Here is a 22,607-nt window from a genome sequence, read left to right as displayed (position 1 = left end):
TAGAGGACGGGGCTGCTGATACCCAACCTTCCCGCTTACCTTTTTCTTCAACTCTGATGGACGCATGATTTTCTACAATGAAAAATTGTGAGATATTACTATAAGCCGAGCCCGCGTCATTCCCTGCACGTCGGCAGATCTGATCAGCCGTCATTTGCCTCTAACATCACTGAGCCCCATATCCTGAAAAAATAAAACCGCTACGAGTCTCGGAAAATGGAGCCAAAAACAAAATGTTTTGTTTTACTAACATTTTTCACTGCTTAAATTGAAAGGGAACTATACAGTGAAGGAAATAAGTATTGGATCCCTCGCTGATTTTGTATATTTGCCCACTGACAAAGACATGAACAATCTATAATTATAAGGACAGGTTCATTTTAACAGTGAGAAAATATCCAAAATAAAATCCAGAAAATCACATTGTATAAATTATAATTTTATAAAATGTATACATTTATTTGCATTTTGCAGAGAGGAATAAGTATTTGATCCCTCTAGCAACCAATAATAGTTCTGGCTCCTACAGACAGTTAACCGCTCCTAATCCCCTTGTTACCTGCATTACAGACGGCTCTCACATTGTCCCCTGTATAAAGCCTCCTGTCCACAGACTCTATTAATCAGTCAGACTCTATCCTCTACAACATGGACGACCAAAGAGCTTTCTAAGGATGTCAGGGACAAGATCATAGACCTGCACAAGGCTGGAATGGAGAAGACCACAGACCTGCACAAGGCTGGAATGGAGAAGACCACAGACCTGCACAAGGCTGGAATGGAGAAGACCACAGACCTGCACAAGGCTGGAATGGAGAAGACCACAGACCTGCACAAGGCTGGAATGGAGAAGACCATAGACTTGCACAAGGCTGGAATGGAGAAGACCACAGACCTGCACAAGGCTGGAATGGAGAAGACCATAGACCTGCACAAGGTTGGAATGGAGAAGACCACAGACCTGCACAAGGCTGGAATGGAGAAGACCATAGACTTGCACAAGGCTGGAATGGAGAAGACCACAGACCTGCACAAGGCTGGAATGGAGAAGACCATAGACCTGCACAAGGCTGGAATGGAGAAGACCACAGACCTGCACAAGGCTGGAATGGAGAAGACCATAGACCTGCACAAGGCTGGAATGGAGAAGACCACAGACCTGCACAAGGCTGGAATGGAGAAGACCATAGACCTGCACAAGCCTGGAATGGAGAAGACCATAGACCTGCACAAGGCTGGAATGGGCTACAAAACCATAAGTAAGACGCTGGGGAAGAAGGAGACAACTGCTGGTGCAATAGGAAGAAAATGGAAGAAATACAAAATGAGGGTCATTCGACATTGATCTGGGGTTCCATGCAAAATCTCACCTCGTGGGGTCTCCAGGATCATGAGGAAGGTGAGAGATCAGCCTAAAACTACACGGAGGCAACTTGTTACTGATCTCAATGCACCGGGGACCACTGTCACCAAGAAAACTATTGGTAACACATTACGCCATAATGGCTTAAAATCCTGCAGTGCCTGGAAAGTACCACTATTGAAGAAAGCCCACGTGCAGCCGGCCAGTCTGAAGAAGGCCAATGTGCAGCCGGCCAGTCTGAAGAAAGCCCATGTGCAGCCAGTCCATCTGAAGAAGGCCCATGTGCAGCCGGTTTGTCTGAAGAAGGCCCATGTGCAGCCAGTCCGTCTGAAGAAGGCCCATGTGCAGCCGGTTTGTCTGAAGAAGGCCCATGTGCAGCCAGTCCGTCTGAAGAAGGCCCATGTGCAACCGGCCCGTCTGAAGAAGGCCCGTGTGTACCCGGCCCGTCTGAAGAAGGCCCATGTGCAACCGGTCCGTCTGAAGAAGGCCTATGTGCAGCCGGCCCGTTTGAAGAAGGCCCATGTGCAGCCGGCCCATCTAAAGAAGGCCCATGTGCAGCCGGCCTGTCTGAAGAAAGCCCATGTGCAGCCGGCCCGTCTGAAGAAAGCCCATGTGCAGCCAGTCCGTCTGAAGAAGGCCCATGTGCAACCGGCCCGTCTGAAGAAAGCCCATGCGCAGCCAGTCCGTCTGAAGAAGGCCCATGTGCAACCGGCCCGTCTGAAGAAAGTCCATGTGCAGCCGGCCCATCTGAAGAAAGTCCATGTGCAGCCGGCCCGTCTGAAGAAGGCCCATGTGCAGGCGGCCCGTCTGAAGAAGGCCCATGTGCAGCCGGCCCGACTGAAAATGGCCCATGTGCAGCCAGCCAGTCTGAAGAAGGCCCATGTGCAGCCGGCCCGTACGAAGTTTGCCAATCAACACCTGGATGATTCTGATAGTGATTGGCAGAAGGTGCTGTGGTCAGAGGAGACAAAAATGTAGCTCTTTGGCCTTAACTCAAGTCGCCGTGTTTGGAGGAAGAGAAATGCTGCCTATGTCCCAAAGAACACTGTCCCCACTGTCAAGCATGGAGGAGGAAACATTATGTTTTGGGGGCGTTTCTCTGCTAAGAGCACAGGACTACTTCACCGCATCAATGTGAGAATGGATGGAGCCATGTACCGTAAAATCCTGAGTAACAACAAAGGAGTGGCTCAAAAAGAAGCACATTAAGGTCATGGAGTGGCCTAGCCAGTCTCTAGACCTTAATCCCATAGGAAACTTATGGAGGAGCTCAAGCTCCGAGTTGCCAAGTGACAACCTCAAAATCTTAATGATTTACAGATGATCTGCAAAGAGGAGAGGAGCAAAATCCTCCTGAAATCAAACCTCATCATCAACTACAAAAAACACCTGACTGCTGCCAACAAGGGGACGGCCACCAAGTATTAAGTCTTGTTTGCCAGAGGGATCAAATACTTATTTCTCTCTGCAAAATGCAAACAAATTTGTATAATTTATTCAAAGAGATTTTCTGCATTTTATATTCTATCTTTCACTGTTAAAATTAACCGACCCTTAAAATTATAGACTGTTCATGTCTTTGTCAGTGGCAAACATACAAAATCAGCAAGGGGTCAAATACTTATTTCCCTCACTGTACATGTTTGATATCTATAAACTCGTACTGACCTGAGGAATGATAATACCAGGTCAATTTTAACATATAGTGAACATAGTAAATAAAAAAACCCAAAAAAACAATTGTGCAAAAGTACAACTCCCTCAAAAAATAAGCCCTCATATGGCTATATTGATGTAAAAATAAAAAAAAGTTGTGGCTCTTGTAAGAAGGGGAGGAAAAAAAACTACAACACAAAAATGGAAAAACACTCGGGGGTAAATAAGGCAAATAAGTAAAGTTCTGAACTAACCATTACATGGATGAGGCTCATGAGCGTTTGTGATGGCTCACTTGTTTTGGTAAAGATGGCGCCTCACACTTTTGCACAAAGTTGTCCGTTTTCACGGGAAGGTTTGGATCGGTTAAGTTTCCGCTCTACATTGAATAGACCCTTGGCCCCATTTTCTCACCTTTGTTGTAAACGATATCGCAGCTTATTTCCGATCCTTCCGGTAGTGTTGCCAAAGAGTGGTGCAGTGTGCTGGTGACCAGGATAAGATCGCCAGTCGTGTTCACCTTCTCTTCTATACTTATGGGTCGCCCTTCATTATTCCAGGTTATTGTAGGTTTCCGTGGTCCTAATGAGTTGCACTCTATGCTAAATATTTCATCCCTGTCTTTATTTGGGAAAAAAAAAAAGTTATAAAAAGTTCATGTCAATGCTCCAAATTAATTACGTAAGGCCTACCATTAGTTTCATAGTTAAAAAAAAAAAATTAAAGTCAACCTGTCAGGTGCAATATGCACTCAGTACCATGAGCAGTTCTGGGTGTATATTGCTAATCACTGCCTAACCGTCCCTGTATACACTCACCCATGAATAAGCGACCATAATTCCTTGCGAAACGGGCGTCGGGTCCTCCACGCGGAGCTCCTCTTTCATCGGCAAGCTGTGTGCACTGGTGCCGTAGGTATATACTGTTGCTTTCAACCCTCTCCCGATGTCTAAATGCTGGTAATCCTTTAACCCAGGAACTATTTGGTACAGGTTGTGCCAGGATAGGGTGTATACCCAGACACTAATGTTTGTCTATCCACTGTACTTCCATATTTGTATAATTAATTCTTTATATACTTACCAAATGTCGTGTCATGTGTAATTTGCACCTTTTAAAAATCATGTCATAATAAAATTGTGTTTTAATTTTTAGACCTTAAAACTCCGTTGTTTCTCCTTGTTCATATGTCTTTTGGAGTAGGTATGGGTCCAACGTTTTTTACATCATTGTGGTTGGCCCTACATTTTGAGTGAAAGTGTGCCGCAGGTTTCTTTGTTCAGTACTAGCATAGATCAAGAGATTTATAGAAAAAGTATTTCTAAAGATCTTTTATCATATGCTAATGAGGCCGGGGACTAGTCCCCTGGGCATTGCTTCCTTTGCTAGTCGGCCCCATTAGCATGTTAGTACTCCCCTGTGGGCGGCGCTGGATTTCGGCTCAGTTCGCATGACCCCGGAGTTTGGGTCATGTGCACTATGAAGCCAGGTGTACGCGTCCTGGCTTCAAACGGAAGTAGTGCGCATGACCCAAACTCCAGGATCATGCGCACTGAGCTGAAATCCAGCGTCGGGCAGTGATGGCTGTGCTGTTCCTACCTGTTTTCTTTAAAACCCTTAATGACATATCTACTGTTATTTAATTAATGTTATTCAATGTATATACGTTCATGCTTGTCCTCTGCTGCCATCTACTGGTCAGGCCCTTCTGTTCCCCTGGTTCTTTTTAGTCCAGCCGGTGGGAGTGTTTTCAGCCCTACATGTGACCTCACATCCTGACTCGATCTTACTTTCACTTTTAGTCAGTGCATCGTGAGGAGCAGATTTATCTGTCCTTTGGGCTTCAGAAAAGCAACGCTTTTGACCAGTAGCAGCTCTAGGACAATGGTCACAAGACTACAAACGTTACAGCCACTTGATCACTGTACTGCTGCATGTTTTAGTTCATGGAGGAAAAATAAACCACCGTTGCTTCACCTCAGTGTGTGTACATTTCAATCCATCCAACCTGGAGCGCTCTGGTCATGTGTGCCTCGCATAGTGGAAACGAAGGGCTCCTCACACCTCTACCCAACTACCTGCCTTCAATCGCCTCTAAGTGAGGACAGAACAATGGCAGCGGAGAGGTGAGTGAGTACATTCTTGACGCTGCATATTCATTAGCATGATAGCACGCCCACAGGGGTGTACTAACATGCCAATGGAGCTGACTAGCAAGAGTAGAAACGCCCAGGGGACTAGTCCCCTCGCTCATTAACATATCATAAAAGATCTTTAGAAATACTTTTTCTATACATCTCTTTATCTATGCTGTGTATACAGGGACAGTTAGGCAGGGATTAGCATATTAGAATATACACCCAGGACTGCTCGTGGCTCTGGGTGCATATTACACCCGACAGGTTCCCTTTAAGTACATGTTTACTCTAGGGAATTCATGGTGGTGCGTTTCTGGAGTGAAAATTGCATGAAAACTGCAGGTTTTTGAGGAGGATTTGGGGAGCTTCCACTCACTTTTTGCTCGAAAAACGCAAATAAAAAGTTAGTGTAAATAAACCCCCAGAGTTTTATTTTCCTGAATGATTATTTTCAGTCTTTTGATTGGAAAGTGAAAGTTTAGAGGGGATTGTATCAGGAGTCTCTTTTAGGCCCCCTTCACACGCCCATGAAAATCATGCACGTGTTTCACGAACGTGTCAAAGGTGCGTTTTCCCCTCCGTGTGCCGTGTTTATGGCAGTACGTGTGTTCTCCTTGTGCTATACATAATAACACACGGAGAACGGAAAGCCCCGCCTTACCTTTTTCTTCCGGAGCTGTCTGTGGTGCTGACTGACAGTGTCCGGCACAGGCCACGCCCCGCTGACGCTGCTTCCGGCCCCCAGTGAAGAAGATGCGTTGTTCAAATTCACTGGGTATCGGATGCAGGTGACAGACGCGACAGAGAGACTGCCGGTATGGTGGAGGTATGTGTTTTTTTTTTTTAAAAATGACATGTGTGTTTCTCCGGAGCGTGTCACGTGGGCCCGCATCCACACTACATCCGTGTAGTACGTGTGCGGGCCGCGTGTCACCCGTGCTGCCGGAGAAACACGGACATGCATCTGTGTGGAGCACACAGGCTCATGTGGTCAATGGCTAAACACGTGCATGCACATAAACCCATTGATTTTAATGGGTTTACATGTGCCCGTGTCTCCGGTACATGCGGGCATGGACCTAGCACGTACCGGAGACACTTGGGTGTCAAGGGGGCCTAAAGAAGTGAAATGTGATTACTTCCCTCTTACCGGGTGTTTTTAAAAATCTTAAGAGGAAAAAGAATTAACAAATGAACAGGAAGGTGGTTTTACAATAGAAATAAGTAGGAAGACTCTTTTAAGCATTTTTAAAGTAATTTGTGTGTGGTGTCTTTTCACAAAACTTTGTATGTGCACTTCACTTCTTTTCAACTACAGGGCACCTGTGTTTTTCCTAAGGCGTCATTTTGGCATCTGCTGTGACACTTTTAGGAGGCAGCGTTTTTCTTTTTATGTATACAATTGTGAGTGATCTGAACAATCGTCAGGACTAGTGATGAGTGGGCACTACCATGCTCGGGTGCTCTGTACTCGTAACTAGAGATGAGTGGGCACTACCATGCTCGGGTGCTCAGTACTGGTAACTAGTGATGAGTGGGCACTACCATGCTCGGGTGCTCTGTACTCGTAACTAGAGATGAGTGGGCACTACCATGCTCTGGTGCTCTGTACTCGTAACTAGTGATGAGTGGGCACTACCATGCTCAGGTGCTCTGTACTCGTAACTAGTGATGAGTGAGCACTACCATGCTCAGGTGCTCAGTACTGGTAACTAGTGATGAGCGGGCAATACCATGCTCGGGTGCTCAGTACTGGTAACTAGTGATGAGCGGGCACTACCATGCTCAGGTGCTCAGTACTGGTAACTAGTGATGAGTGAGCACTACCATGCTCAGGTGCTCAGTACTCGTAACTAGTGATGAGTGAGCAATACCATGCTCGGGTGCTCAGTACTGGTAACTAGTGATGAGCGGGCACTACCATGCTCAGGTGCTCAGTACTCGTAACTAGTGATGAGTGAGCAATACCATGCTCGGGTGCTCAGTACTAGTAACTAGTGATGAGCGGGCACTACCATGCTCGGGTGCTCAGTACTGGTAACTAGTGATGAGCGGGCACTACCATACTCGGGTGCTCAGTACTGGTAACTAGTGATGAGTGAGCAATACCATGCTCGGATGCTCTGTACTCGTAACTAGTGATGAGCGGGCACTACCATGCTCGGGTGCTCAGTACTGGTAACTAGTGATGAGCGGGCACTACCATGCTCAGGTGCTCAGTACTGGTAACTAGTGATGAGCGGGCACTACCATGCTCTGGTGCTCTGTACTCGTAACTAGTGATGAGTGAGCACTACCATGCTCGGGTGCTCGGTACTTGTAACTAGTGATGAGCGGACACTACCATGCTCAGGTGCTCTGTACTCGTAACTAGTGATGAGCGGGCACTACCATGCTCGGGTGCTCAGTACTGGTAACTAGTGATGAGTGGGCACTACCATGCTCGGGTGCTCAGTACTGGTAACTAGTGATGAGCGGTCACTACCATGCTCTGGTGCTCTGTACTCGTAACTAGTGATGAGCGGGCACTACCATGCTCTGGTGCTCTGTACTCGTAACTAGTGATGAGTGAGCAATACCATGCTCGGGTGCTCAGTACTGGTAACTAGTGATGAGTGGGCACTACCATGCTCTGGTGCTCTGTACTCGTAACTAGTGATGAGCGGGCACTACCATGCTCTGGTGCTCTGTACTCGTAACTAGTGATGAACGGGCACTACCATGCTCAGGTGCTCAGTACTGGTAACTAGTGATGAGCGGGCACTACCATGCTCTGGTGCTCTGTACTCGTAACTAGTGATGAGCGAGCACTACCATGCTCGGGTGCTCAGTACTCGTAACTAGTGATGAGCGGGCACTACAATGCTCAGGTGCTCTGTACTCGTAACTAGTGATGAGCGGGCACTACCATGCTCGGGTGCTCAGTACTGGTAACTAGTGATGAGCGGGCACTACCATGCTCTGGTGCTCTGTACTCGTAACTAGTGATGAGCGGGCACTGTCATGCTCAGGTGCTCAGTACTGGTAACTAGTGATGAGCGGGCACTACCATGCTCTGGTGCTCTGTACTCGTAACTAGTGATGAGCGGGCACTACCATGCTCTGGTGCTCAGTACTCGTAACTAGTGATGAGTGAGCAATACCATGCTCGGGTGCTCAGTACTGGTAACTAGTGATGAGCGGGCACTACCATGCTCTGGTGCTCTATACTCGTAACTAGTGATGAGCGGGCACTACCATGCTCTGGTGCTCTGTACTCGTAACTAGTGATGAACGGGCACTACCATGCTCGGGTGCTCGGTACTTATAACTAGTGATGAGTGAGCAATACCATGCTCAGGTGCTCAGTACTGGTAACTAGTGATGAGCGGGCACTACCATGCTCTGGTGCTCTATACTCGTAACTAGTGATGAGCAGGCACTACCATGCTCGGGTGCTCAGTACTCGTAACTAGTGATGAACGGGCACTACCATGCTCGGGTGCTCTGTACTGGTAACTAGTGATGAGCGGGCACTACCATGCTCGGGTGCTCAGTACTGGTAACTAGTGATGAGCGGGCACTACCATGCTCTGGTGCTCTATACTCGTAACTAGTGATGAGCGGGCACTACCATGCTCTGGTGCTCTGTACTCGTAACTAGTGATGAACGGGCACTACCATGCTCGGGTGCTCGGTACTTATAACTAGTGATGAGTGAGCAATACCATGCTCAGGTGCTCAGTACTGGTAACTAGTGATGAGCGGGCACTACCATGCTCTGGTGCTCTATACTCGTAACTAGTGATGAGCAGGCACTACCATGCTCGGGTGCTCAGTACTCGTAACTAGTGATGAACGGGCACTACCATGCTCGGGTGCTCAGTACTGGTAACTAGTGATGAGCAGGCAATACCATGCTCAGGTGCTCAGTACTGGTAACTAGTGATGAGCAGGCACTACCATGCTCGGATGCTCAGTACTGGTAACTAGTGATGAGCGGGCACTACCATGCTCGGGGGCTCAGTACTTGTAACTAGTGATGAGTGGGCACTACCATGCTCGGGTGCTCAGTACTCGTAACTAGTGATGAGCGGGCACTACCATGCTCAGGTACTCAGTACTGGTAACTAGTGATGAGTGGGCACTACCATGCTCGGCTGCTCAGTACTCGTAACTAGTGATGAGCGGGCACTACCATGCTCGGGTGCTCAGTACTCGTAACTAGTGATGAGTGGGCACTACCATGCTCGGGTGCTCAGTACTCGTAACTAGTGATGAGTGGGCACTACCATGCTCGGGTGCTCAGTACTCGTAACTAGTGATGAGTGGGCACTACCATGCTCGGGTGCTCAGTACTCGTAACTAGTGATGAGCGAGCACTACCATGCTTTTTAACACTGACTTAGAAAATCTTGATTCTCACCTTGAACATTTCGTTTCGCTCTTTCTGTTCTTCGTAGCTGGAAGTTACACACTGGAAATATATTTTTATTATTAACCCATCTACCGATCTGGATGACGCTGCCATCTGGTTCTGAGTGTTGGGTTTTTATCTCTGGAGGCTTTAAGGTTACACTGAAGTCCGCCGAACTCTTACAGACTACTTCATTGACTCCATCTAAGGGACATTGAGAAAAATGTTTAATACATGGACCACACAATTACTCCATTTTGGTATCCCTGAATTGTAAGTACGCTGCATAAGAACACCGCTACTGTTAAAGATCTTTACTAATGGATTAATGGAACCAGGGTGGTGAAAAAAAGAGTCAGTCACCTATCAGACTGGTGAAGGTCCTTCCCTTTTTACTGAGAAAGAGAGAGAAGAGAAATGGAGATGGAGAGAGAGAGAGAGAGAAGAGAGGGAGACGGAGAGGGAAAAGAGAGAGAAGAGAGAGGGAGACAGAGAGGGAAAAGAGAGGGAAACGGAGAGGGAAAAGAGAGAGAAGAGAGGGAGACGGAGAGGGAAAAGAGAGAGAGAAGAGAGGGAGACAGAGAGGGAAAAGAGAGGGAGACGGAGAGGGAAAAGAGAGAGAGAAGAGAGGGAGACGGAGAGGGAAAAGAGAGAGAGAAGAGAGGGAGACAGAGAGGGAAAAGAGAGGGAGACGGAGAGGGAAAAGAGAGAGAGAAGAGAGGGAGACAGAGAGGGAAAAGAGAGGGAGACGGAGAGGGAAAAGAGAGAGAAGAGAGGGAGACGGAGAGGGAAAAGAGAGAGAGAAGAGAGGGAGACAGAGAGGGAAAAGAGAGGGAGACGGAGAGGGAAAAGAGAGAGAGAAGAGAGGGAGACGGAGAGGGAAAAGAGAGGGAGACGGAGAGGGAAAAGAGAGAGAAGAGAGGGAGACGGAGAGGGAAAAGAGAGAGAGAAGAGAGGGAGACAGAGAGGGAAAAGAGAGGGAGACGGAGAGGGAAAAGAGAGAGAAAAGAGAGGGAGACGGAGAGGGAAAAGAGAGAGAGAAGAGAGGGAGACGGAGAGGGAAAAGAGAGAGAGAAGAGAGGGAGACAGAGAGGGAAAAGAGAGGGAGACGGAGAGGGAAAAGAGAGAGAGAAGAGAGGGAGACAGAGAGGGAAAAGAGAGGGAGACGGAGAGGGAAAAGAGAGAGAAGAGAGGGAGACGGAGAGGGAAAAGAGAGAGAGAAGAGAGGGAGACAGAGAGGGAAAAGAGAGGGAGACGGAGAGGGAAAAGAGAGAGAAGAGAGGGAGACGGAGAGGGAAAAGAGAAAGAGAGAGGGAGATGGAGAGGGAAAAGAGAAAGAGGAGAGGGAAAAGAGAAAGAAGAGAGGGAAAAGAGAGAGAGAAGAGAAAGGGAGACTGAGATAGAGAGTGGAGGCAAAAAGACGGATGGAGATAGAGAGTGAGAAGGAAAGAAAGAAGGCGATTAAGAGACAGAGAGGGAGATGAAGAGGGAGACCGAGAGATAAAGAGGGAGGGAAAGAGAGAGGGAGAAAGACTGAGAGGTAGACGGAGAGTGATATGGAAAGAAAGAAGAAAGGAGATTGGGAGACAGAGAAGGAGACAGAGAGGGAGACATAGAGATAAAGAAGGATAGAGAGAGGGGGAGAGAGAAAGACAGAGTGGGAGATGGAGAGTGAGACAGAGAGGGAGAGAGAGAAGTGAGGAGAGTGAGAGGGAGACGGAGAGGGAAAAGAGAGAGAGAAGAGAGAGAGAGACGGAGAGGGAAAAGAGAGAGAGAAGAGAGAGCGAGACGGAGAGGGAAAAGAAAGAGGGAGACGGAGAGAGAAAAGAGAAAGACAAGAGAGAGTGAGAAGGAGAGGGAAAAGAGAGAGAGAAGAGAGAGGGAAAAGAGAGAGGGAGACGGAGAGGGAAAAGAGAGAGAGAAGAGAGAGGGAAAAGAGAGAGGGAGACGGAGAGGGAAAAGAGAGAGAAAGAGGAGAGAGGGAGACAGAGAGGGAAAAGAGAAAGAGAGAAGAGAGGGAAAAGAGAGAGAAGAGAGAGGGAGGCGGAGAGGGAAAAAAGAGAGAGAAGAGAGAGGGAGACAGAGAGGGAAGAGAGAGAGAGAAGAGAGAGGGAGACAGAGGGAAAAGAGAGAGAGAAGAGAGGGAAAAGAGAGAGAAGAGAGAGGGGAGACAAAGAGGGAAAAGAGAGGGGGAGACGGAGAGGGAAGAGAGAGAGAAGAGAGGAGAGGGAAAAAGAGAGAAGAGAAAGGGAGACGGAGATAGAGAGTGGAGGGAAAAAGACGGATGGAGATGGAGAGTGAGATGGAAAGAAAGAAGGAGATTTAGAGACAGAGAGGGAGATGAAGAGGGAGACGGAGAGATAAAGAGGGAGGGAAAGAGAGAGGGAGAAAGACTGAGAGGGAGACGGAGAGTGATATGGAAAGAAAGGAGATTGGGAGACAGAGAAGGAGACAGAGAGGGAGACATAGAGATAAAGAAGGAGAGAGAGAGGGGGAGAGAGAAAGACAAAGTGGGAGATGGAGAGTGAGACAGAGAGGGAGAGAGAGAAGTGAGGAGAGTGAGAGGGAGACTGAGAGGGAGAGGGAGAAAGAGAAGGAAATGGAGACCAAGAGGGAGATGGAGAAGAAGACAAAAATGGAGAGGGAGATGGAGAGGGAGACAGAGAGAGAATAGAGGAGAGACAGAGGGAAACGGAGAGGGAGACGAGGAGAGAGGGAGACAGAAAGGGAGACGGAGAGGGAGATGGACACGGAGAGGGAGATGGTGAGAGAGATCGAGAGGGAGACTCAGAGGCAGACGGAGAAGGAGACAGAGACACAGAGGGAGGGAATTACTATGACTATTTTACAGCACAGGTGTTTGGGTCCCTATTGACTTGTATGTGGTTCGGAGTCCAGGGTCAAGTCTGTTTCTTGAACCAATTTTTTTTTTTTAAAGTCTGGTGGAACTCGGCGAAACCAAACATCCATGGGTCTTCTCATCTCTAGAGATGAGCAAAGTGATTAATGAGAGCCATAGATGGATCTATTGCAAATTGGACACTATTAGAGACATCAATCTAGTAGCACTTTGGGCTTTCTTTGGTCTTCAGTATTGCCGCAATTCAATGTGACATAGATTCTACTAGATATTGAAATTGTTCTGTAGGGATATTGCCCCATGTGGACAGGACAGTTTCCTGCCGTTGTGGCAAATTAGATGGAAATACCAATCTGCCCTGATCAGCTCATTCCACTAAGTCCCAGAAATGCTCTGAAGGATTAACATCTGTGTACACAATAATAAGAAGCGCTGATGCCGCTACAATCCTTCAAACACAGCGGTCATGTGACCTGCACAGCTTCGATATACAGCCAGGTGGCTGCATTTCCCATGTAACTAGGGGAATACACACACCCAAGTTACATGGGAAAAAAAGATGAAAATACAAATATTACAATATTTTAATGCCCCCTCAAAGTTCTTTTATGACCTTCTAGGGGTCATAATGTGTAGTATTAAAGAAAATAAGAATACAAATGAAGACCCATATATTATAAAAAAAAAAGTGGCACATATGGCTTATACAGTATATCTAAATGCAACTTTTTTTTATAGTTCTTTAAGCTGCATAAACAAAAAAAAAAACAAAACCTAAAATGTGCCTGGTCAGGAATTGGAGTAAAAGGGCCTCGTCTTGAACGGATTAGCATTATCCATCATGGCTAACCAGGAGTGAAAGATTGGACATGCTGAATTTCAACATGCCCAATATTTCGTTCTCAAGGGAGATTACTCATAGCGTGCGGGGTCTTTAGGAGGACATAAGTGTAGGACTGCAATTTCTTTCCCCCTCATTATTGAGAAGACATACATGTATAGAGTGGCGGTCTAGCTGTCGACAGCCATCTATGATCTTTGTCCACCTTTGGGGTCACTGTTTGGATTGCTGTTAGAAGACTGTCTACACATTAGGAGACAACAGGCAATAGATGCTTTATAATCTTTCCAAAAATAAACATTTGAGTAATATTGAACTTTCCCTTTCATTTTTTCCAGATTTTTATCTCCATTTATAACTTTTTTGTGTGTTGTACTTACGGAGTTTCGGCAGACAGACTTCTTCCTTGAGGGCTCCATCAGGATATATGTTGAAAATGGCCATAAAACAGACGCCGTCCTCCTTTTCCAGTTCTGAGAGAGTGATAGTCGAGGTCCCTGGGTGTTCGGTTTTGAGAACTGAGAGTCGGTTTTCATACGGTTTGGAGATCTTAGCCCCGAACCTTTTACTATTTGTTACTAAAGTGTCATAAGAATTTCCTCTTCTCTTTTGCCAGGTGACTTGTACGATATCCATGGAAGATGGGATCTCACACGTCAGATACGCGGTGTCATTCTTGCTACTTTGATGACACTTTATCTGGCGCTCAGTTCCTAAAATAATAAGTTATCGTCATCAGGGTCATGTATATGAGTTTTACCAGGATCACATCAAACATATGTCCACGAATATGAGGCCCACTTAACCCCTTTACGACCTAGGACCAAATTTCTGATTTTTTTTACCACTTAGATAAAAGTAAAACTATACATGTTTGGTGTCTACAAAGTCGTACCGACTTTGAGAATCATAATTACATGTTAGTGTTACGATATAGTGAACATGGTCAATAAAAATAACCCAAATTTTTTTTCTGGAATTGCACTTTTTTTTTGCAATTTCACCGCACTTGGACTTATTTTTCCCACATTTTCATTATGGGGTAGAGTGAATGGTGTTATTAAAAAATACAACTTGTCCGGCAAAAAACAAGACCTCATATGTCTATATTGACGGAAAAAAAAATAATTATGGCACTGAGAAGCAAGGTAGGAAAAAACTAAAGCGAAAAACGGAAAATCATCAGTGGGTGAAGGGGTTAGCAACACATGTCAAAACAATGACGTTAATACGGAGTTGGGTAATTCTTCAGCTATACAGCCCCTAGTTTTATAAAGAGCTAGCTGTAGTTCCTGACATTGCCCAGGATAGTAACTAAGTCTCTCTCTTTCCTACTCTCCCCCTCTCTCTTTCCTTCCCTCTCTCTTCCTTTTTCCCAATCCCCCTCTCTCCCAATATTCCTCTCTCCCACTCGCCCTCTTTCTCGCTCTCTCCACTCTCCCTCTCTCTTATTCTCCCACTCTTCCTCCCTGCCACTTTCCCTCTCTCCCACTCTTCCTCCCTGCCACTTTCCCTCTCTCCCACTCTTCCTCCCTGCCACTTTCCCTCTCTCCCACTGTTCCTCCCTGCCACTCTCCCTCTCTTCCTCCCTGCCACTCTCCCTCTCTTCCTCCCTGCCACTCTCCCTCTCTCCCACTCTTCCTCCATGCCACGTTTCCTCTCTCCCACTCTTCCTCCCTGCCACTCTCCCTCTCTCCATCTCTTCCTCCCTGCCACTCTCCCTCTCTCCCACTCTTCCTCCATGCCACGTTTCCTCTCTCCCACTCTTCCTCCCTGCCACTCTCCCTCTCTCCATCTCTTCCTCCCTGCCACTCTCCCTCTCTCCCACTCTTCCTCCATGCCACGTTTCCTCTCTCCCACTCTTCCTCCCTGCCACTCTCCCTCTCTCCCTCTCTTCCTCCCTGCCACTCTCCCTCTCTCCCACTCTTCCTCCATGCCACTTTCCCTCTCTCCCACTCTTCCTCCCTGCCACTCTCCCCCTCTTCCTCCCTGCCACTCTCCCCCTCTTCCTCCCTGCCACTCTCCCCCTCTTCCTCCTTGCCACTCTCCCTCTCTTCCTCCCTGCCACTCTCCCTCTCTTCCTCCCTGCCACTCTCCCTCTCTTCCTCCCTGCCACTCCCCCCTCTTCCTCCCTGCCACTCTCCCCCTCTTCCTCCCTGCCACTCTCCCTCTCTTCCTCCCTGCCACTCTCCCTCTCTTCCTCCCTGCCACTCTCCCCCTCTTCCTCCCTGCCACTCTCCCACTCTTCCTCCCTGCCACTCTCCCTCTCTTCCTCCCTGCCACTCTCCCTTTCTTCCTCCCTGCCACTCCCCCCTCTTCCTCCCTGCCACTCTCCCACTCTTCCTCCCTGCCACTCTCCCTCTCTTCCTCCCTGCCACTCTCCCTCTCTTCCTCCCTGCCACTCTCCCTTTCTTCCTCCCTGCCACTCCCCCCTCTTCCTCCCTGCCACTCTCCCACTCTTCCTCCCTGCCACTCTCCCACTCTTCCTCCCTGCCACTCTCCCTCTCTTCCTCCCTGCCACTCTCCCTTTCTTCCTCCCTGCCACTCCCCCCTCTTCCTCCCTGCCACTCTCCCACTCTTCCTCCCTGCCACTCCCCCCTCTTCCTCCCTGCCACTCTCCCTCTCTTCCTCCCTGCCACTCTCCCTCTCTTCCTCCCTGCCACTCTCCCTTTCTTCCTCCCTGCCACTCCCCCCTCTTCCTCCCTGCCACTCTCCCACTCTTCCTCCCTGCCACTCTCCCTCTCTTCCTCCCTGCCACTCTCCCTCTCTTCCTCCCTGCCACTCTCCCTTTCTTCCTCCCTGCCACTCCCCCCTCTTCCTCCCTGCCACTCTCCCACTCTTCCTCCCTGCCACTCTCCCTCTCTTCCTCCCTGCCACTCTCCCTCTCTTCCTCCCTGCCACTCTCCCTTTCTTCCTCCCTGCCACTCCCCCCTCTTCCTCCCTGCCACTCTCCCACTCTTCCTCCCTGCCACTCTCCCACTCTTCCTCCCTGCCACTCTCCCTCTCTTCCTCCCTGCCACTCTCCCTTTCTTCCTCCCTGCCACTCCCCCCTCTTCCTCCCTGCCACTCTCCCACTCTTCCTCCCTGCCACTCCCCCCTCTTCCTCCCTGCCACTCTCCCTCTCTTCCTCCCTGCCACTCTCCCACTCTTCCTCCCTGCCACTCTCCCTCTCTTCCTCCCTGCCACTCTCCCTTTCTTCCTCCCTGCCACTCCCCCCTCTTCCTCCCTGCCACTCTCCCACTCTTCCTCCCTGCCACTCCCCCCTCTTCCTCCCTGCCACTCTCCCTCTCTTCCTCCCTGCCACTCCCCCCTCTTCCTCCCTGCCACTCCCCCCTCTTCCTCCCTGCCACTCCCCCCTCTTCCTCCCTGCCACTCTCCCACTCTTCCTCCCTGCCACTCTCCCTCTCTTCCTCCCTGCCACTCTCCCTCTCTTCCTCCCTGCCACTCACCCTCTCTCCCTCTCTTCCTCCCTGCCACTCTCCCTTTCTTCCTCCCTGCCACTCCCCCCTCTTCCTCCCTGCCACTCTCCCACTCTTCCTCCCTGCCACTCTCCCACTCTTCCTCCCTGCCACTCTCCCTCTCTTCCTCCCTGCCACTCTCCCTTTCTTCCTCCCTGCCACTCCCCCCTCTTCCTCCCTGCCACTCTCCCACTCTTCCTCCCTGCCACTCCCCCCTCTTCCTCCCTGCCACTCTCCCTCTCTTCCTCCCTGCCACTCTCCCACTCTTCCTCCCTGCCACTCTCCCTCTCTTCCTCCCTGCCACTCTCCCTTTCTTCCTCCCTGCCACTCCCCCCTCTTCCTCCCTGCCACTCTCCCACTCTTCCTCCCTGCCACTCCCCCCTCTTCCTCCCTGCCACTCTCCCTCTCTTCCTCCCTGCCACTCCCCCCTCTTCCTCCCTGCCACTCTCCCACTCTTCCTCCCTGCCACTCTCCCTCTCTTCCTCCCTGCCACTCCCCCCTCTTCCTCCCTGCCACTCTCCCACTCTTCCTCCCTGCCACTCTCCCTCTCTTCCTCCCTGCCACTCTCCCTCTCTTCCTCCCTGCCACTCACCCTCTCTCCCTCTCTTCCTCCCTACCACTCTCCCTCTCTCCCACTCTTCCTCCCTGCCACTTTCCCTCTCTCCCACTCTTCCTCCCTGCCACTCTCCCCCTCTTCCTCCCTGCCACTCTCCCTCTCTTCCTCCCTGCCACTCTCCCTTTTTCTCACGCTCCCCCACTCTCCCTCTCTTTTATTCTCTCACTCTTCCTCTCTGCCATTCTCCATCTCTCCCACTCTTCCTCTCTCCCTCTCTCCTCCTCTCTCCTCCACTCTCCCACTTTCCCTCTCACCACCAAAATCATATTATCTCACACAGAAGCTTCTTATACCAAGAATGTCCTTTGTTGCCTATAGCAACCAATCACAGCTCCTATTAATGACCCATAGCAAAATAGAGCAGAGCTGTGATTGGTTGCTGTAAGCTACCTGATAAATATCCAGCCTAAAGGCCCCGTCACACACAGAAATAAATCTTTGGCAGATCTGTGGTTGCAGTGAAATCATGGACATATTATTCCATTTGTACACAGCCACAAACCTGCCACTGATTGTCCACAATTTCACTGCAACCACAGATCTACCACAGATCTACCACAGATCTACCACAGATCTACCACAGATCTACCACAGATCTACCACAGATCTGCCACAGATCTGCCACAGATCTGCCACAGATCTGCCACAGATCTACCACAGATCTACCACAGATTTATCTCTGTGTGTGACAGGGCCTTAACTGTCAAAACAGCCAATATATTACCTCACACATTCGAACAGTAAGTAAGCGTTGTTGGTTTTTTTTGGCGAATATGTGGGGTTAAAATTTCCCTTCAAAACGTAGTCTATGATGTTCCCTGAGTCACATGAGGCATCTGTGCAAAATTTCATGATTGTAGAGGCTGTAGTTGAAGTCTTCTTTCATCTAGTGGCTTTTCCCTTCCTCCATTAAACAGTACGGATGTGAACTAGACATCATAGAATGAGGCGGCCATTATTTATGTGTTTTTAGGATTATTCAGTATAAAATAAGTGAGTCCAGTGGCATACTGGCCATGGCAGCAGACCAGGCGCCACTATGGGGCCCTTGAGTCAGGGGGGCTCGGTGTCAGCACCGACACCGGGCCCACCTCGCCAGTCATTGCACAAAGCAATGATGAGATAGGGAGTGGAGCGCTCCGCTCCATCCTTCATCATTTTCCCCCTGTGCTTAACATCTCAGCGCAGCGGAATGTGGTGCCGACACTCGAGCCGCTGTGCTGAGACATGCAGAGTGCAGGATGCTCTGACCGGGGGAACAAGGAGAGGTGAAGACTTGTTTATTTTTTAATCAGTGATTACACGGTGGCCAGAGGACTATAGGGGTGCATTATAATATATGGATGACTATGAGGGCTGCTTAATATAATATGAAAGCACTATGGGGCTGCATTATAATACATGAATGGCTATGGGGGCTGCATTATACAGTACATGGTGTACATGTATACTATTGTGTGTGCATTATAATCCATCCAGGACTATGGGGGCTACCATATACATGGAGAGCTATGGGGGCTGCATTATAATACATAGAGTACTACCAGGACTGCATTGTAATACATGGAGGACTACGGGGGCTGCATTATAATATATGGAGAATTATAGGGGCTGCATTATAATATATGGAGGACTATGGGGGCTGCATTATAATATATGGAGAACTATGGGGCTGCATTATAATATATGGAGAACTACGGGGGCTGCATTATAATATATGGAGGACTATGGGGGCTGCATTATAATATATGGAGGACTATGGGGGCTGCATTATAATATATGGAGAACTATGGGGCTGCATTATAATATATGGAGAACTACGGGGCTGCATTATAATATATGGAGGACTATGGGGGCTGCATTATAATATATGGAGGACTATGGAGGCTGCATTATAATATATGGAGAACTATAGGGCTGCATTATAATATATGGATGACTAACGGGGCTGCATTATAATATATGGAGAACTATGGGGGCTGCATTATAATATATGGAGGACTATGGGGGCTGCATTATAATATATGAAGGACTATGGGGGCTGCATTATAATATATGGAGAGCTATGAGGGAGCCTTTATGCTTTATGTAGGGCTATTATACGGTATGTAAGCAATTATGCAGTATGAAGGTTTGTGTGGAGTCCATCATACTGTGTGAGGGCCATTATACTATGTGAAGGGACAGAAGGGGACATTATACTGTATGTAGGCCCATTATACTGCATAGAGGGCTGTGTGGGGATCATACTGTGTTGGGGTCACCATTCATTGCCAGGGTAGTTGAAAGGGGGGGGTACAGCAGTGGGTACCCTGTGGAAGAATTCACTTTGGGGTATCAAACTACACCTGATGAAGGCTTTTGTTAGCTGAAACGCGTTGTCCGTAATTGTCCGTTTTTTATTGAACCCTTAATAAACTCTTGTTCTTGAAGTTGTTGCAAACTTGCACTGATAATCCATTTATCCTCCGGAAGCGCCGAAAGGGATTTTGTCTTTACTCCATACAGTATTTTTGGGGCACTTTTGTTGGCATTATAATTTATGGCTGCAATGAAGGGGGAATCTGGGGGCTTCAATAGGAGGAAAAGCTGTAAGATATGTTCTTATGTGACCCAGCTGAAAATTATTATTAATATTATTATTAGCAGTTTTTTTTCAGGGGGGGCCCAATTAGAAATTCTACTCTGGGGCCCCATGATTTCTATGTATGCCCCTGAGTGAGTCTATATGATCAAACTGAATTCATTACATATTTTCCGCTATAATGTGTTAATACTGCCCTTTACTGACCCCTGCTGGCTGTGATGGAACATTGCTTGTGTGATTTGTACTTTTGCTTATTATAACGTTTTTTTTAGTAGAATTTATGCCTTGATCATAATCACTCTTCTTGTTTTTCTATGGTCTTTAATCATGTCCTATTGTGATAGTTTTGTCATCACTATAGATACATTTTTATATCTTGTTTGCTCACATTTTCTGGTTATGTCCAATGCTGATTTTTTTTTTTTGGGGGGGAGGGTAGGCGCTTTCTTTTGTATAGGTAAATATATTTCAGTTTTTAGGATTGTGCGCCATTTATAATTATACTTGGGGTTATCTGTTTATATTGGGTTAAGGAACGCATCTCCGATGGTCTAGGACAGTGGAAGCATTAATATTACTATCTCTTGTGTCTTAAAGGGGTTGTCCAGGTTTGGCAAGAAAGTCACATAGTGACTGCATAGTTGTGAATCCTCATATTGGTTGGGCACAGTGTGCGCCGTCAGGATTCTGCGGTGCCAAGAGCGGGCGGTCATTAGTGATGGGCAGTCCGGCTCTTTTTAGTGATCCGGTTCCCATGGCTCCGCTCACCAAAAAGAGCCAGATCTTTCAGATCGTTCTCGGCTCCTTATTAAATATGTGTTCACCCCAGGTGAACACATATTTAAGATTATAGTGACGCCGCTGAAACCCCGCCCACCCGTGGCAAAACCCTGCCCACTCACAAGTGACTAATTAGATTGTTGAGTAGGCGGAGTTTATCCACGAGTGGGCGGGGTTTCAGCGGTGAAAATAGCCGTTTAGAGATTTTATTGGCTCACACTAGTGATCCGGCTCCTGTCAGTCACAGCAGGGAGCCGGATCTTTGTGTCGGATCGTTCGCGACCGACACATCACTAGCGGTCATGTGACCATAAGTTTGCGATATGCAAGCTCCCGTCCACATTCCGACTTGCCGTGCAGCTCACTAGCAGTGATGGCGAACCTGTGGCACTGCAGCTGTTGCAAAACCACAATTCCCATCATGTCTTCACAGCCAAAGCTTTTGCTTTGAATGGCCAGGCATGATGGGAATTGTAGTTTTGCAACAGCTGGAGTGCCACAGGTTCGCCATCACTGCTCGGACTAGTGTATTGATCGAGGCCACACACGTCTAGTTGGACTGTGTCCAGAAGTATGTATGCTCAGATGATCGCCCGCTCCCGGCATCAGAGGATTCTGACAGAGCGCGCTGTGACGAATCACAATTCCGCATTTACATACAGTGACTGCGCATTTTTGTGCCAGACCTGGACAACCCCTTTAAGGGAAGCAGAGGGGTTCATATGTGCATCGTCGGTGGTCTCTTGCAGTGAAGGGGATAATTTCTGCATATCTGTCGAAGAGAGTGAAAGGGGTTAATGCTTCACAGAGTGAGAAAGCGACAGACAGAGAAAGCGGTAAATATCAGACAGGACTGGCGGATTATGGAGGCTCTTCTTCAGGACAGAAGTCCGGCTGCACTTACCTAGGATGACATGGCAGAAGACGAGCCCAAAAATAATGATAGCTGTGAGCGCAGACACGAGGGACACACAAGGCTGCATGTCTGCTTCTGAATATTGGCGGGAAATTCTCTGTAGTATAATTTTACTTTCACTTTCACAATAAGACACACAGTGCCTGCGAGATGTCACTGCCCTCCCCTCCGTGCAGAGAGCTCGATCGCACTCAGCTGCCTGTTTAGTATTGCATTTTTTCTTTTTGCTTAAATTTTTATTTTTAACATTTTTATATTTTTATACAGATTCCTTCGCATCCACTTTTCAGTGAAATTATTTTTTTTCAATCGTACTAGAACTAGAAGCGTGCGGGATTTATCTTTTTCTATGATAGTTGTAGCTTTAAGCGGAATATATTCGAGATTAGTAATTAACTTTTTTTGGAGGAGGGGATAGTAAAAAAAAAAAGAAAAAACATTGTTTTGAACATTTTTTTTTACGCTATTGTATTGCCTTGCAATGTATTGACACGATGGTCATGAGACAATTTCTATCTGAGGATTAGGCCCCTCTCACACATCAGTTTTTTGCCATCAGTCACAATCCGTTGAATTTTGAAAAAAATAACGGATCCGGCGATTGATGCCGCTGGATCAGGTTTTTTTTTAATTGACTTGTATTAGCAACGGATTGCGACGGATGGCCTCACATTTCATCTGTCGTTCGATGGATCCGTTGAAAATTGTTAGTCCATCGGACGGAGACAACAGACAAAGTAACGTGTCTTGTCTATGTAAAAAAAAACAGACAGCGACAGATCCATCGCAGTCTATCGTTTGGTAGAATGGAACCCTATGGGCGCAGGATCCGTTGCCATCCGTCGTTTGGTAGAATGGAAGCCTATGGGCGCAGGATCCGTTGCCGTCTGTCGTTTGGTAGAATGGAAGCCTATGGGCGCAGGATCCGTTGCCGTCTGTCGTTTGGTAGATTGGAAGCCTATGGGCGCAGGATCTATCGCCATCCATCGTTTGGTA

General features: G+C 48.0%; 1 protein-coding gene across 3 annotated transcripts in view; it reads right to left on the bottom strand.

Moving 5' to 3' along the window:
- Positions 1-21,685, bottom strand: part of LOC142281528 (uncharacterized) — a 68,906-nt gene extending 47,221 nt beyond the window's left edge. For all 3 annotated transcript variants that reach the window (XM_075332861.1, XM_075332862.1, XM_075332863.1), the window contains exons 1-5: positions 21,600-21,685; positions 13,635-13,967; positions 9,563-9,757; positions 3,434-3,640; positions 40-72 (exon numbers count right to left, since the gene is read on the bottom strand). In XM_075332861.1, the coding sequence (XP_075188976.1) occupies positions 40-72; positions 3,434-3,640; positions 9,563-9,757; positions 13,635-13,967; positions 21,600-21,678 (847 nt within the window). In that variant the 5' untranslated portion in view covers positions 21,679-21,685. The remainder of the gene's footprint in view (positions 1-39; positions 73-3,433; positions 3,641-9,562; positions 9,758-13,634; positions 13,968-21,599) is intronic.
- Positions 21,686-22,607: the final 922 nt, after the last annotated feature.

Source organism: Anomaloglossus baeobatrachus, chromosome 2 (genome assembly GCF_048569485.1).
Source record: "Anomaloglossus baeobatrachus isolate aAnoBae1 chromosome 2, aAnoBae1.hap1, whole genome shotgun sequence".
NCBI classification, from domain to species: Eukaryota; Metazoa; Chordata; class Amphibia; order Anura; family Aromobatidae; genus Anomaloglossus; species Anomaloglossus baeobatrachus.
The sequence above is the reverse complement of the archived record's forward strand: the minus strand, read 5'-3'. Positions and strand labels throughout refer to the sequence as shown.